At 43.7% G+C, this 10,804-nt stretch overlaps 2 protein-coding genes across 5 annotated transcripts in view; one reads left to right on the forward strand and one right to left on the reverse strand.

The window, feature by feature from the left end:
- slc66a2 (solute carrier family 66 member 2) overlaps positions 1-10,804 on the reverse strand; it is a 47,132-nt gene that overhangs the window by 9,111 nt on the left and 27,217 nt on the right. Inside the window, exons 1-5 of one of the 4 annotated variants that reach the window (XM_088365751.1) lie at positions 6,038-7,055; positions 5,489-5,583; positions 5,169-5,302; positions 4,598-4,648; positions 2,625-2,841 (exon numbers count right to left, since the gene is read on the reverse strand). In XM_088365751.1, coding sequence (XP_088221877.1) covers positions 2,625-2,841; positions 4,598-4,648; positions 5,169-5,302; positions 5,489-5,583; positions 6,038-6,040 — 500 coding nt within the window. In that variant the 5' untranslated portion in view covers positions 6,041-7,055. Of the gene's footprint in view, positions 1-2,624; positions 2,842-4,597; positions 4,649-5,168; positions 5,303-5,488; positions 7,056-10,601; positions 10,721-10,804 lie in introns of those variants that run through there. The other 3 variants (XM_088365750.1, XM_088365748.1, XM_088365749.1) reach the window with 3 other exon arrangements.
- hsbp1l1 (heat shock factor binding protein 1 like 1) lies at positions 6,842-8,013 on the forward strand. The gene is made up of 3 exons (XM_088365755.1): positions 6,842-7,039; positions 7,122-7,188; positions 7,501-8,013. The coding sequence occupies exons 1-3, from the start codon at positions 6,902-6,904 to the stop codon at positions 7,614-7,616; spliced, it is 321 nt and encodes a 106-aa protein (XP_088221881.1). The 5' UTR covers positions 6,842-6,901; the 3' UTR covers positions 7,617-8,013.

Below are 10,804 nucleotides of genomic sequence, written 5' to 3' on the forward strand. Positions count from 1 at the left end.
ATCAATCTCCTTCACGGTATTTTTTTTTTCTTGACTAACACTAAGTAATGAACTGAAAGTGCAAAGCCTCTAACAATACCCCAGAGCTGCAAACACCTCCCGTCAACACCAAGCCAACACATTTATGATTCATTCTGATTGAGTGCGAATCTTCTTTGGGATCAATATAACGTACACCTCGACAACATCTATGAATCAATCTACAGATGCAAATATTTATCTTTCCATGTTCCATAGGGCTCAGCCTCATTATCCTGCAAGAAGTTCAACCATGTTCTCGGTGCCTGCCACAAATCCCATCGGCCTCCTCCGGAGAACGAATGACGGCTAATCTGATGTCTCCACATGTCTGCGTCTCCAAATTTTAAGTGCGCATCCGCCTTGTCAAGAGAGCGGATTTGCTGCTCAACCTCCCTTTTGCATTATTCATCTTCGCCATCTTCACCTTAGCTCTTTTCATTCAGAAGGCCTCTTCGTGTTAGCCTTGTCATTTACCTCACGTTGCACTCTCACATCCCTTTTTCTTTATTTCCCCCTTTCTACTATACATGAGCCTTTTTTCTTCAGAGACACAATCCTCTTCAATCTGGCAACCTCCAGCGTCTCCGTACCTGTTGGCCCTCCCCTGCAGCTCACAGCGAGGAGCTTGTTAGCCACGTTCTTTGTCAACCTCCACCTCCTCCTCCTCGACTGTCGTCTTGGTTATGAGCATGCCTTCCTGCAGGTAACCATGAGAGAGGCGCGAATCCTGTTTGATCGAGTCCTCCCCCGCCCATCAAAAGGCGGAGGGGGCTCGGGGGTGCCATGAGAACATCGTCTGGCTACTTGTTTGTCTCCTTCTGGGAGATGTACTCGGATCAGAGTGCACAGTGCTTGAATGATTGACAGGGGAAAAGAGTTAGGACACACACTAAAAAGCTATAAATTTATCAGAGTCTACTCGTGAAGCATTTTTTTTCGGGTCCTCCTGTGTATGACCCTCTGGTGCCATTATCTGGCATAGACTAGGACACAAACCTTATAAGGCTGCACTTGGATTTCTAGATGCCTCCATGTTTAGTGTTTATCTTGTGGTTGTTTTATGGCAGGCCGCTCGTGATCAGTATGCAGCTCTGCTTTTTTGCAAGCCGTTTAAAAACAAACTCTCTCTCTCGTTTGGCCGCGACTCCGAAATATTTCCGGGTGTCTGCGAAAAACGAAGCCGAGCTCGACCTAGTTGGTGAATCGAATTAAATGTACTGAAAGCTGCCCACGCAAATTAATTATACAAGCTGACAGGTGGAGCAATTCAAACTAGGGGAGAGGGAGCACTAAAAGGAACTTATTATTGACGGCAACATCCTACACACACGATTATCTATTCATGCTGAAAAACAGTATTTCGCTAAATCAAGGACGTTCTCACGGGACGAACCTGTCTCATGATTAAAAACTAGCTTTCTCTCGCACGTCTCGCGCTGCAGAATCGTGAGGACACGTTCACATGATCGGCCCGCTCGCGGTAGAGCCAATTAATTAGCAAGAAGGCGCGAGATGCTTCCAGGCATGGATTAGCTTCTGAGAAGAAAGGGCACCAAGGTTTACGTCTCGCTGTCTGTCTGCTTACTCAAGCGCGTACACACGTGTTCGTTCAACGTCTGTGCGTCTAAACATATGTCCGCGGATGAAATAGCGCTTTGTCTGGAGCGTGGCGCGGACCTTGAACGCGTCAAGGTTACGTAGCCTAGCAACGGCTGTCTACTCTCAACAGGTTGCGCCGACAAGACAACGGAGGGTGTTTACACTCTCCGCAGCGGGAAAGAAAATGAAATTGAGCGGTTTTTTCGGCACGCTGCTGAGCGACGATATGCATTTACACGTACGTGCAGATGCGGGGTGATTAAGAACAAGAGGCAGAGAAGGCCCCCTACTAAGCGGCGGTAATAGTTGTTATTCCCACAGAGCAGTGAGAGAATCTGTATTTGCTGTTTGTGCCTCTTGTGTAGTTTGAAAGTTCATTTTAATTAGCCTGTCGTTTCGCATTATACGTTAGCATTAAGCTAGCTGACGAATGTCGGCGGAGAGTGGGTGGGAAGTTTAGTGTAGTCGAAAACAAAAACAAAAAAAAGATTGGATCAGAGAGGGTATGTGTGCGTGTATGGAACAGCTCAGCGTGGGAGCCGTCATGGCGGGTTAGGTGGCCAGGCAGCCCTGCAGGAGCGCTCTTATCTGACTACTGCAGCGAGCCCGACAGTAGCCGAGGGGACACGCACACACGCACACGCGCTGCGGGAAAGCTTTTTATCAGCCTTGTAGACTTATCTCCAATTATGCTTTTTTCTCCACCTATCATATTACATCCCCACCCCATTATCCATTCATCATCCCGACACAAAATGGAGCTTTAAAGACGCTGACGTGTTTTATGGCTCGGAAAGGCTGAAATGTTCCGTTTAGGAGAACAATAACAGTCATGAGCGTTTTCATCTGTCTGCCGATTATTGCCTCCATTAAAAGATTTAGCAGAATTTGTGATGAAACAACACTTTGTTTAACTACCCCGAGGCCACGGATAATAAACAAAACTTTTAATCTCTGCCCCTCCCCTGATGTAATGTTTCGAACATCAAATCCAAAAGACTCACCTCATGCCTTCCGTGGATTTGTTCTGGTAGTTGCAGTAGAGTTGCGGCGTTCCCAGCATGGCCTCGCAGAAGACCGCCAAGAAGCCCAGCGTCTCCACGTAAACGGCCGAGTCCAGCAGCACGTAGGTGACGTAGGCCGCCGTCAGCGTGAAGGCCGCCACGCACTGAACGTAATCCAGGAAGCGGCTCCACGACCAGAAGTAGTTCCAGTCGAAGTCTAAAAAAAGTCAAACCACAAAGTTAAACCTCATTTCGCCACCTTTTCTGAGTGAGTAAAAGTGAGAAAAACAAGCTGCTTTTTATAGTCAGCTAAATTCACACAAGGCTTCACACTTGAGCTGTGAATCCTCACGCGACACATTTACAAATATATAAATAAGAAAAGAAAGCCCCGTATATGAGGCTGCCACAAATAGGGCCCCGTGCCGCTTTGTCACGAAAACAATGAGGAGCCCCCTCACGAGGGACAATGATCATGATGGAGGTGTTCGGCACGGCTCGCATTAGCAAGGGCAAGGACGCTAATGGATGATTTAGAGGCAGCCATCGAGAGCGTTCCAGCTCAGAACAAATGACAGCGCGGAGATTCCGAGCACACTTCTTGTAACAATCAACGGGGTCAAATAGCTCATATCGAGGCGCTGATGATGACAATGATGGGAAACACGAAACGATTGAACAGATTCATCATGAAACTCATATCTGGCTAGTGATTGTTTTTTTACAAACATCATCCAATCGCACAAAATTTGCTGGAGGATTCATTAGATTCACCTGCTAATGAGCTCCAATATAAAAAAGGCTTTTTGGAGTGGTGGCTATGTGCCAAAATATGGAGACTAGCAACAGTGAAGAAGCAAATGTATTCAAATCTGCTTCCAAGAGTTCGCAGCAGCAGCAGCATAGCGAATAATGTTGTGCATGCCGAGTTGCACACAACAAGCGTCACGCTTTCTCCTCCTCTTCCTCAGCACTGAGGCATTAAATGAAAACTACAGTTAGCCAAAAAAAACAGAACGTGCAGTACTTCAAACGTATTATTCGTTTGTCCTTATGTTGGGCGTCGCGAGGAAATAATACGATTAAAAGGCTGCCTCGCAGTTGGCTTGTAAATGTCAAGTTGTTTGGATGGAAGAATGGCAAAGTGCACCTGCTGCCGCCGCCGTGACATCAATTACAGTATTACGGGCTGTGATTAGGGCAGTGGAAAAGGTGTGTAATCAGGCGAGAGGTGCGGGTGTAGATCCCCCCCCCCACTGACTTGGGGGGGGGGGGTATGACAGACAACAATGCATTTTGTTGCTCTGTGTTTAAACAGGGAGGTCAATGAATTTAGGACATGGGGTCAATTCTCCAGTGTGGGTATTTGCTTCACCCCCTTTTGAGGAGGATGACAAGCACAGACACTATGTTGAGGGTCCTATAAATCGTCTCCATCAAAATAAGCTGAAATTAAAAAAATCTGAATGAGGTCTTAGAATGAGCAAATAGTCTCTGACTGCCATCTCATGCCCGTACAGGAAACTGCAATTCAGTATGTATTGCACAGGCCACAACATTAGGTACGCCTACTAAGAACTAAGAAGAAACAAAAGAGTCAGAGATAGAAAAAATTACAGCAAAGCATCACGAGTGCTATTTTCTTTGTTTTGCATTGTGGCACAAATGTCTCATTTAAAGCCACTCATTCAGAGAGACACGGGTGAAGTATTTGAGAAATGAAGGATGATCGATTATGCAGTCTATTCCAGTCGTTAAAGATTATTCTAACACACGTACACAAAAATCAATAAATATTAATATATGTAGCATGCAGTATGCCATGCGGGGAGGTCACGCATGCGCAGGTCATGTGAGTGAGCAGCATGCTGTTAGTCATTAGTTAATGTTGGCAGGGCTGATGGCAAAAGTGAGTGAAAGAGGTCCAGATGAGTTGATGACGGATGGCGGACGTATTTTAGTGGAGTACCTACCCAGAAAAAGCCTCTTAGGGATTCGTACCTCCTCGTCCTTAATTTCTGAGGCTACAGACGGGAAATAAATGCACAAGTGAGGAAGAAGAGGAAGAAGAAGAAGCAGGAGGAGTGTTTGGTTTGGATGAAGAGTCCGATTTGAAACGACAGAAACAAGGACAAAAATGCTTTCAATGAATAGTGAAAATCCTGAAAAAAAATCCGCAAAGGTCTGCAATGGCGCTGTGGTGCCACAAGGTGGCAGCAAAACGCTACTTTTGCTGCATTGGGGCTTAAAAACTTGAGTTTTGTTTGTTAGTGGAGCTCTACCATTTTGTCTTGAGGGCACCAAATCCTGAAGCAGGATTAAATGCTTGACGGGGGACACACACACATCACGTGACTTCACTCACAACCTCCGATTACTAAAGCACTTGAGTAAACAGAAGCCTGCAAAGCAAATAATGCAGAGCTTTAGCTCTTAGTACATTTCTGCCTAATGGAGACTGACTTTTTCTTTTAGGTGTGCAAATGTCAAATCCTGCACAGGAGTGAGGAATTCAAACCGAGTATGAAAGGAGGAGTTTCTGACCTAGGAAGGATCGTCTTTTGGTGTTGAGTTCAGCATTCACACGGACGTTGGTGCACAGGTTGAGCATGGCCAGCATGGTGGCGATCATGATAATGCTCTGCCATAGAAGCAACGTCTCGAAGTAGTGGCCAAACCTGACAGGAGGAACAGGAACATTGCGCAATTGACCAGTGACATGCAGCAGACAGTATAAATGCATATTCATTTGAAGCAGGAAAAGAGTCATGTGGTGCAATGACACTAGCATTGCAGCTGACAAGGTTTATATGATTTTTTTTTTTTTTTAATAGTTTGGTCAAGTGGCTAACCATCATTCGTACCTGAAGAGGATTCGTAGAATGTTGGCCACCAGCAGGACTAAGCACACATAGGTGGAGAAGCCCTCGGCGTTCTGCGTGCGCCGGATGTCCCGGTACTGCGGGATATAGGGAACCACCCCGCCGAACATCATTGCACCGGCCGCCACCCACGACACAAGCCAGTTGAATACGCTCACTATCTGCGCAAACGCTTCGTCTTCCATTGTGACTTGGAGCTAAATTCGGACTTGCGTCAATTGACGCTGGTTATCAGAGCAATCCAGACGCACCCTCCGCTAACGCCGGGAAAAAAACGATCACTCGTTACGAATAAAAATAATCTTATAAATAATACTAGCAATTTAAATAAAACAAAATAAAAATAGTAGTTTCACTGATGTTGCTTCTATTTATGGTGGACAAAGGGACAGAAGCTGGTGACTAGTTTTGCACTAAAGGTTGCATTTGATCGCCATGTCAAAACGTCCAACATCATTAAAGTCACGCTTCGAATAGAGAAAATGTTTAACTAAAAACAATTTTGGCGAGGAAAAAGTTTGACAAGCCTACCATCAACCGAGTACCATTTAGATTCTGACAGTATTCACCGGCACTTCCTGTATATGTCTTACGTCACTTGAGCAACCAAAGATGTTTGACTTATCAAGATAGTTCACTCATATTACTTCATCGGAAGCGAAACAAAACAAATAACAAAACTACGCTTTTCTAATTAAGCGAAACTAAACTACTGGTTTAGTTAGTTGTGGTAAATTTTGCACGATTACACAACACGTTGATTGGAATTCGTTGGGAACTAGTGAATCATTAACACAAAACGTTTACCAGAAACTAATTTGTCACATTACAGTGCATTGACGGATTTTAGAATAGATGACATCCAGATTTAAAAAAAGTCACGGCTAAAGATAGATTTATAGTTATGCAACAGCATCATCTGTCACTAAAACACATGTAATCTCTTATAAAACCTAAAAACGTTATAGTAGTGGTGAATAATTAAATAGACGAATGCATAGCTAGAAATAAAAGGGTTAAGAATTCGCTCTCTTGTCCAAACCTGATTGGAACAATGGACTCATGACTGGACAGTGCAAACAAGGTAAAGTTACATCGAATCGGAAATACTTCAAACATACCTCCACGATAAACGTCTGGTCAACTCTACAAGAAATACGTTTGAGGTTCACTTGGAAATTATTTTGACAACTATATAGGCTTATCTATTAAATAGAGTTAACACTTGGGTGGCGAATGCGGAAGATTGTTGCACACGTAGCGGTTTTATCATGCAATGTCTGACGAGTTAACTTTTATTTTGAAGTGGTGACTGCAAAAGGCGGACACAGCTCTATTTTAACCATGCAAGCCGAAGTTGAATCAAAGTTGCAGAGAGCTCGCAGCTAGCGATGGATGGCTAGATGGATGCGCAATCTCCTTCATTCAGATGAAATAAAAAGGTCACTCGGTGTAGTTGTACTACACGAAGAGTGGTGGGCGAAAAGGATGTCAGAAACCGAGTGCAAAGTTGCCAAAGAACTGACACAAGCGGTAAGTGGTCGTCATGGATCGTTGTTTTTTTTTTTTTTGTCGTTAGATTGGACACAAATTGGATTTTCATTGCTTTTTGCAGATGGAAGAAACCATGCAGCGACTAGAGGGGAGATTCCAGGCCATCGCAGAACATTTGGAAGTACAAAATATCCTTGCTAAATTCCATGAGACAACTTTTTTTTAGTCGTTGCAGTCCTCGATTTACGACGGATTCATATTTGTACGCCGCTGCGCAAATTAATTCATTCCGTAAAATCTAAAATAATATATTTTGTATAAATGTCAGAACTCTTGTAAACCAAGGACACCCATATATACAGGTACTAACATACACAATGTGTCCACTGGGTGGCGCAACTAGACTTTTTAAATGAAGCATCACATCCCATTGATTGTTATAGGAACATATCAACGGTGTTTGAGGAAGTCGGAAATCTTTGATTTCTTGACTATGTCACTAGATGAAATGGGAACACGAATCAGCTGTCTGGAGGAGAACGTGACAGAGCTCATGACACAAGCTGGCATGGATGATCAACCAGTTACCAAAGAGGCCGATGTGCTTCCTCAATAGATTCCATCACATCCCCCACAAAGAAGAAAACTACGGATGCAGCCAATTAAGTATTACATGCTAAGCAATAATGTTCACTACCTCTTTACAGCACTTTAAAAACTTTTTGTAAGACAGTGTTATTTTGGTTTGATGGTGATACTGCTAACTTTGACACCCCCAAAATGCCTTAATATGGTTTTATGAACAGTGATAAATAACACAACACTGTCACAAAACGTATTGCAATAGTTTAATAGTAATATAAATATATACAGTTTACCTGTGCATCACACTAAATTAGTATTTATAATGTATATCTAGAGAAATACTACAAAATAAGTCTATGCAAGTTGACACACTTTCACTACCTTGTACCAAGCTGCCAAAATTTGCAAATAAATATGCTTTAAACGTCGTAGACTCTATTTCTTTCTGCCAGAACTGGTGTATTGGCACCCTCTAGCGGCGTTACTGGCACATTGCGCAGCATTTTGCTTGTCGCTGTCCATGGTGCTGATCTGTAGCGCTTGTTTCTGTAATGCCAATTATTAACAAACCTCGCTGTATTTCTCATGAATATCAAATTATTTTCAACACTCCTACTTCCAGCCCACTCAAAAAAAATTTTATATCTTATTAATAGTATTGTAACATAATAAATATAAATGCAAAGAAATAAGAGACTTTATTCTTGTTGATGTGTGACCTTTTGATAAGCAACCATTCTAATAGTTATGGCAGGTGCGGTTTTAGCATCTAAACTGTAGATGTCAGTATTTACCAAAACAACACAAACTGCATTTATGTGTTCACTGCATGGATGTTTGTGTGTGTCTCTTTTTGATATGATCTGAAAGTGCCCATCATCACAGCTAGCTGGACACTACAGGATGGCTCTATTGCTATGGCAACCACAACTGTGGACTTTAGAGAATATTTTGGGGGGGTATTTTTATTTTACCCATCCGTCCAGTTTTTTTTTTGGGGGGGGGGGGGTTCCTGAGTGCTCCTGACCACCTGAGGCTCTTTGATACCTGGTGTGCTTTAATCTGCAGTAGCGCTTCCCACTTTGAAGTGAAAATCCCTGTTACCTTTCATTCTCTCTCGCTCTCATGACACACACACAGACTCACACACACGTACGGACGCGCACCCCAACCTGCCATCTGTTATCTTTGTCACCGTAAATTTGCCAGACTCTCATTCATACATTCTATTTTATTCCATTGTGCCTCCGGCAACCTGCGTCTAAATTTAACCCGGCAGTTATTTCCAGGCCGTAATAGCATACATCACCTTCTGTCGCCTCTCATATATTTCCTTCGCCGCAAATAGAAACTTTGTGCCGGCACACAGATCGTTTCAGGTCTTAGATGAAGAATACGAATCGCTGATTTATTTCCTTTGCATACTCATCTGGTGTAGCGTTACCAAATATGGTTCCTCTTCTAATACATTTGCTATTTGTACATTCAGTGTTTACAATTGCCGTCATCAACTCGCGATTCCCACTTGAGTGACACTCACTAATCTGCATCGACGTCTATGAGTGCTACTTCCGTCCCGTTTGCGCGCCTCCCTCTTCTCTCGTGAAGTGTTTGGAGGAAACATGGGTGCAACCCAGGGCTTAGCGCCCGGCAACCGACCCGTTATTTGGTCACCATGGAAACAGGGTCAGGTTGATCGTGCTCTCCCGAGACAAGTATGTAGTGTAAGTGTTTGGAATATGTCAGAGCGCCCATTATGTGTGCGCAGGTCGGATTCTGGAAATAGAAGAGATAAATGAGAATCTTAAACATTCAGTGTGACTAATTAAGGATCTGTCATACTGCTTTCTCCTCTCCCTCCATCTACACGGAGTCGGAGGAGCGGAATCATTGTCTGATTGGAGGTGATCGTCATGGTTGTGCCCCCCCCCCCCCCCTACCCCCCACCTCCCTATCATGATTAAATGGCTCATTGCCCAAGGTGCTCCATCCATTGCTCTGCTTACAGACAGGCTCATTAACATCTGCCAACTTCATCTACGGCCAGTAGAGAGTTTCTGAGCTAAGAAAAAAGCCTGATTGGACTTTTTGGGCCTACAATGTGTGGACTTAAGCCGCCAATAGAAATAATTATCTCTTTCTTTGTGAAGGTGGCAGCCTTGTTGGAATTATCATCACAGTGTCGGAAAAAAAGAGCTTTGTGCCGAGCAAAAAAAAAAAAAAAGGTCAATTAGACAATTTATGGGCTTGATGACACTTAATTACACACACACATGCACACACAATGTCAGACACACAGCAGGGCATGGAGGGTGGTTTGAATTTCATTACCGGGCAACAGGTTCATCCTCGTCCAGCCACTCAATGTTGTCACATTAACAGCCAATTATCACTCGTAGTTATAAATGCATCACACAAATTTGATGTCAAATATTTGACTTGCTATTGTCATCGCCATGGTGATGAAAATCTTATGGGAGTCTGGGAAAGTGTTTCGAAGTGTTTAGTTTGCTGGAAAAGTTGCAGTGAGGTGAGGGGTGGGAGTGTGTGTGTGGGGGGGGCACACTCAAATGGGAGATTGGCGAGTGTGGGCATGAGAGCGAGAAGGGTAAGTGCATAATAGCGGACTGGATGGCCCGTTTCCCATGGCAACCCGGTGTTGCTGATGGATACACACACATACGAACACACACACATACCTACATCATGAATATTCATAGGATTAGAAAAAAAAATCCATGCTATATTCATGCCATTTTCAATTACACATGGTTTAATTAAGAGTTCCATAATGGTATTTCAATTATGGATATTTTAATTAGAAGTTAGGAAGGGATGGTCAAGTCAATGAATGATCGTCTTGGCCTGAATCTGAAAGTTTGCACTGTCATACTTTTGAATTCCGTCATTTTGTTTTTGCACTGCAACGCTATTTGAGTGCAAAGTGGTGCCACGAGCGTCACGCCGGTGGTTTTATCTGATTATCTGCACCTCAGTCAGAGTGAGTAATGCTCACCTTGAAGCGAAGGACGACGAGCAAAGATTGCGCTCTCCGTGGGCCGCAGTGGTCATCCAAAGGTGATGGACGCCGTCACACCCGTGGATGCGCCTCGGCTGACCTCGAGCCATTGAACCCTATGAGGTCAGATGATTTATTCATATGTTACATAAATATATGCATATTCCCTGTAAGTTTTTTATCAATATTTACACGCCTAT

Source organism: Syngnathus floridae, chromosome 21, assembly GCF_059516105.1.
Source record: "Syngnathus floridae isolate MCC-2025c chromosome 21, RoL_Sflo_1.0, whole genome shotgun sequence".
In the NCBI taxonomy this organism is placed as follows: domain Eukaryota; kingdom Metazoa; phylum Chordata; class Actinopteri; order Syngnathiformes; family Syngnathidae; genus Syngnathus; species Syngnathus floridae.

Excerpts from the sequence above, each read along its gene's own strand:
- hsbp1l1 (XM_088365755.1), top strand. The coding sequence starts at position 6,902 with ATGGCTAGATGGATGCGCAATCTCCTTCATTCAGATGAAATAAAAAGG. Across the intron at positions 7,040-7,121 it reads CCAAAGAACTGACACAAGCG|ATGGAAGAAACCATGCAGCG; the intron begins GTAAGTGGTCGT and ends TGCTTTTTGCAG. Across the intron at positions 7,189-7,500 it reads AGAACATTTGGAAGTACAAA|TAGATGAAATGGGAACACGA; the intron begins ATATCCTTGCTA and ends TGACTATGTCAC.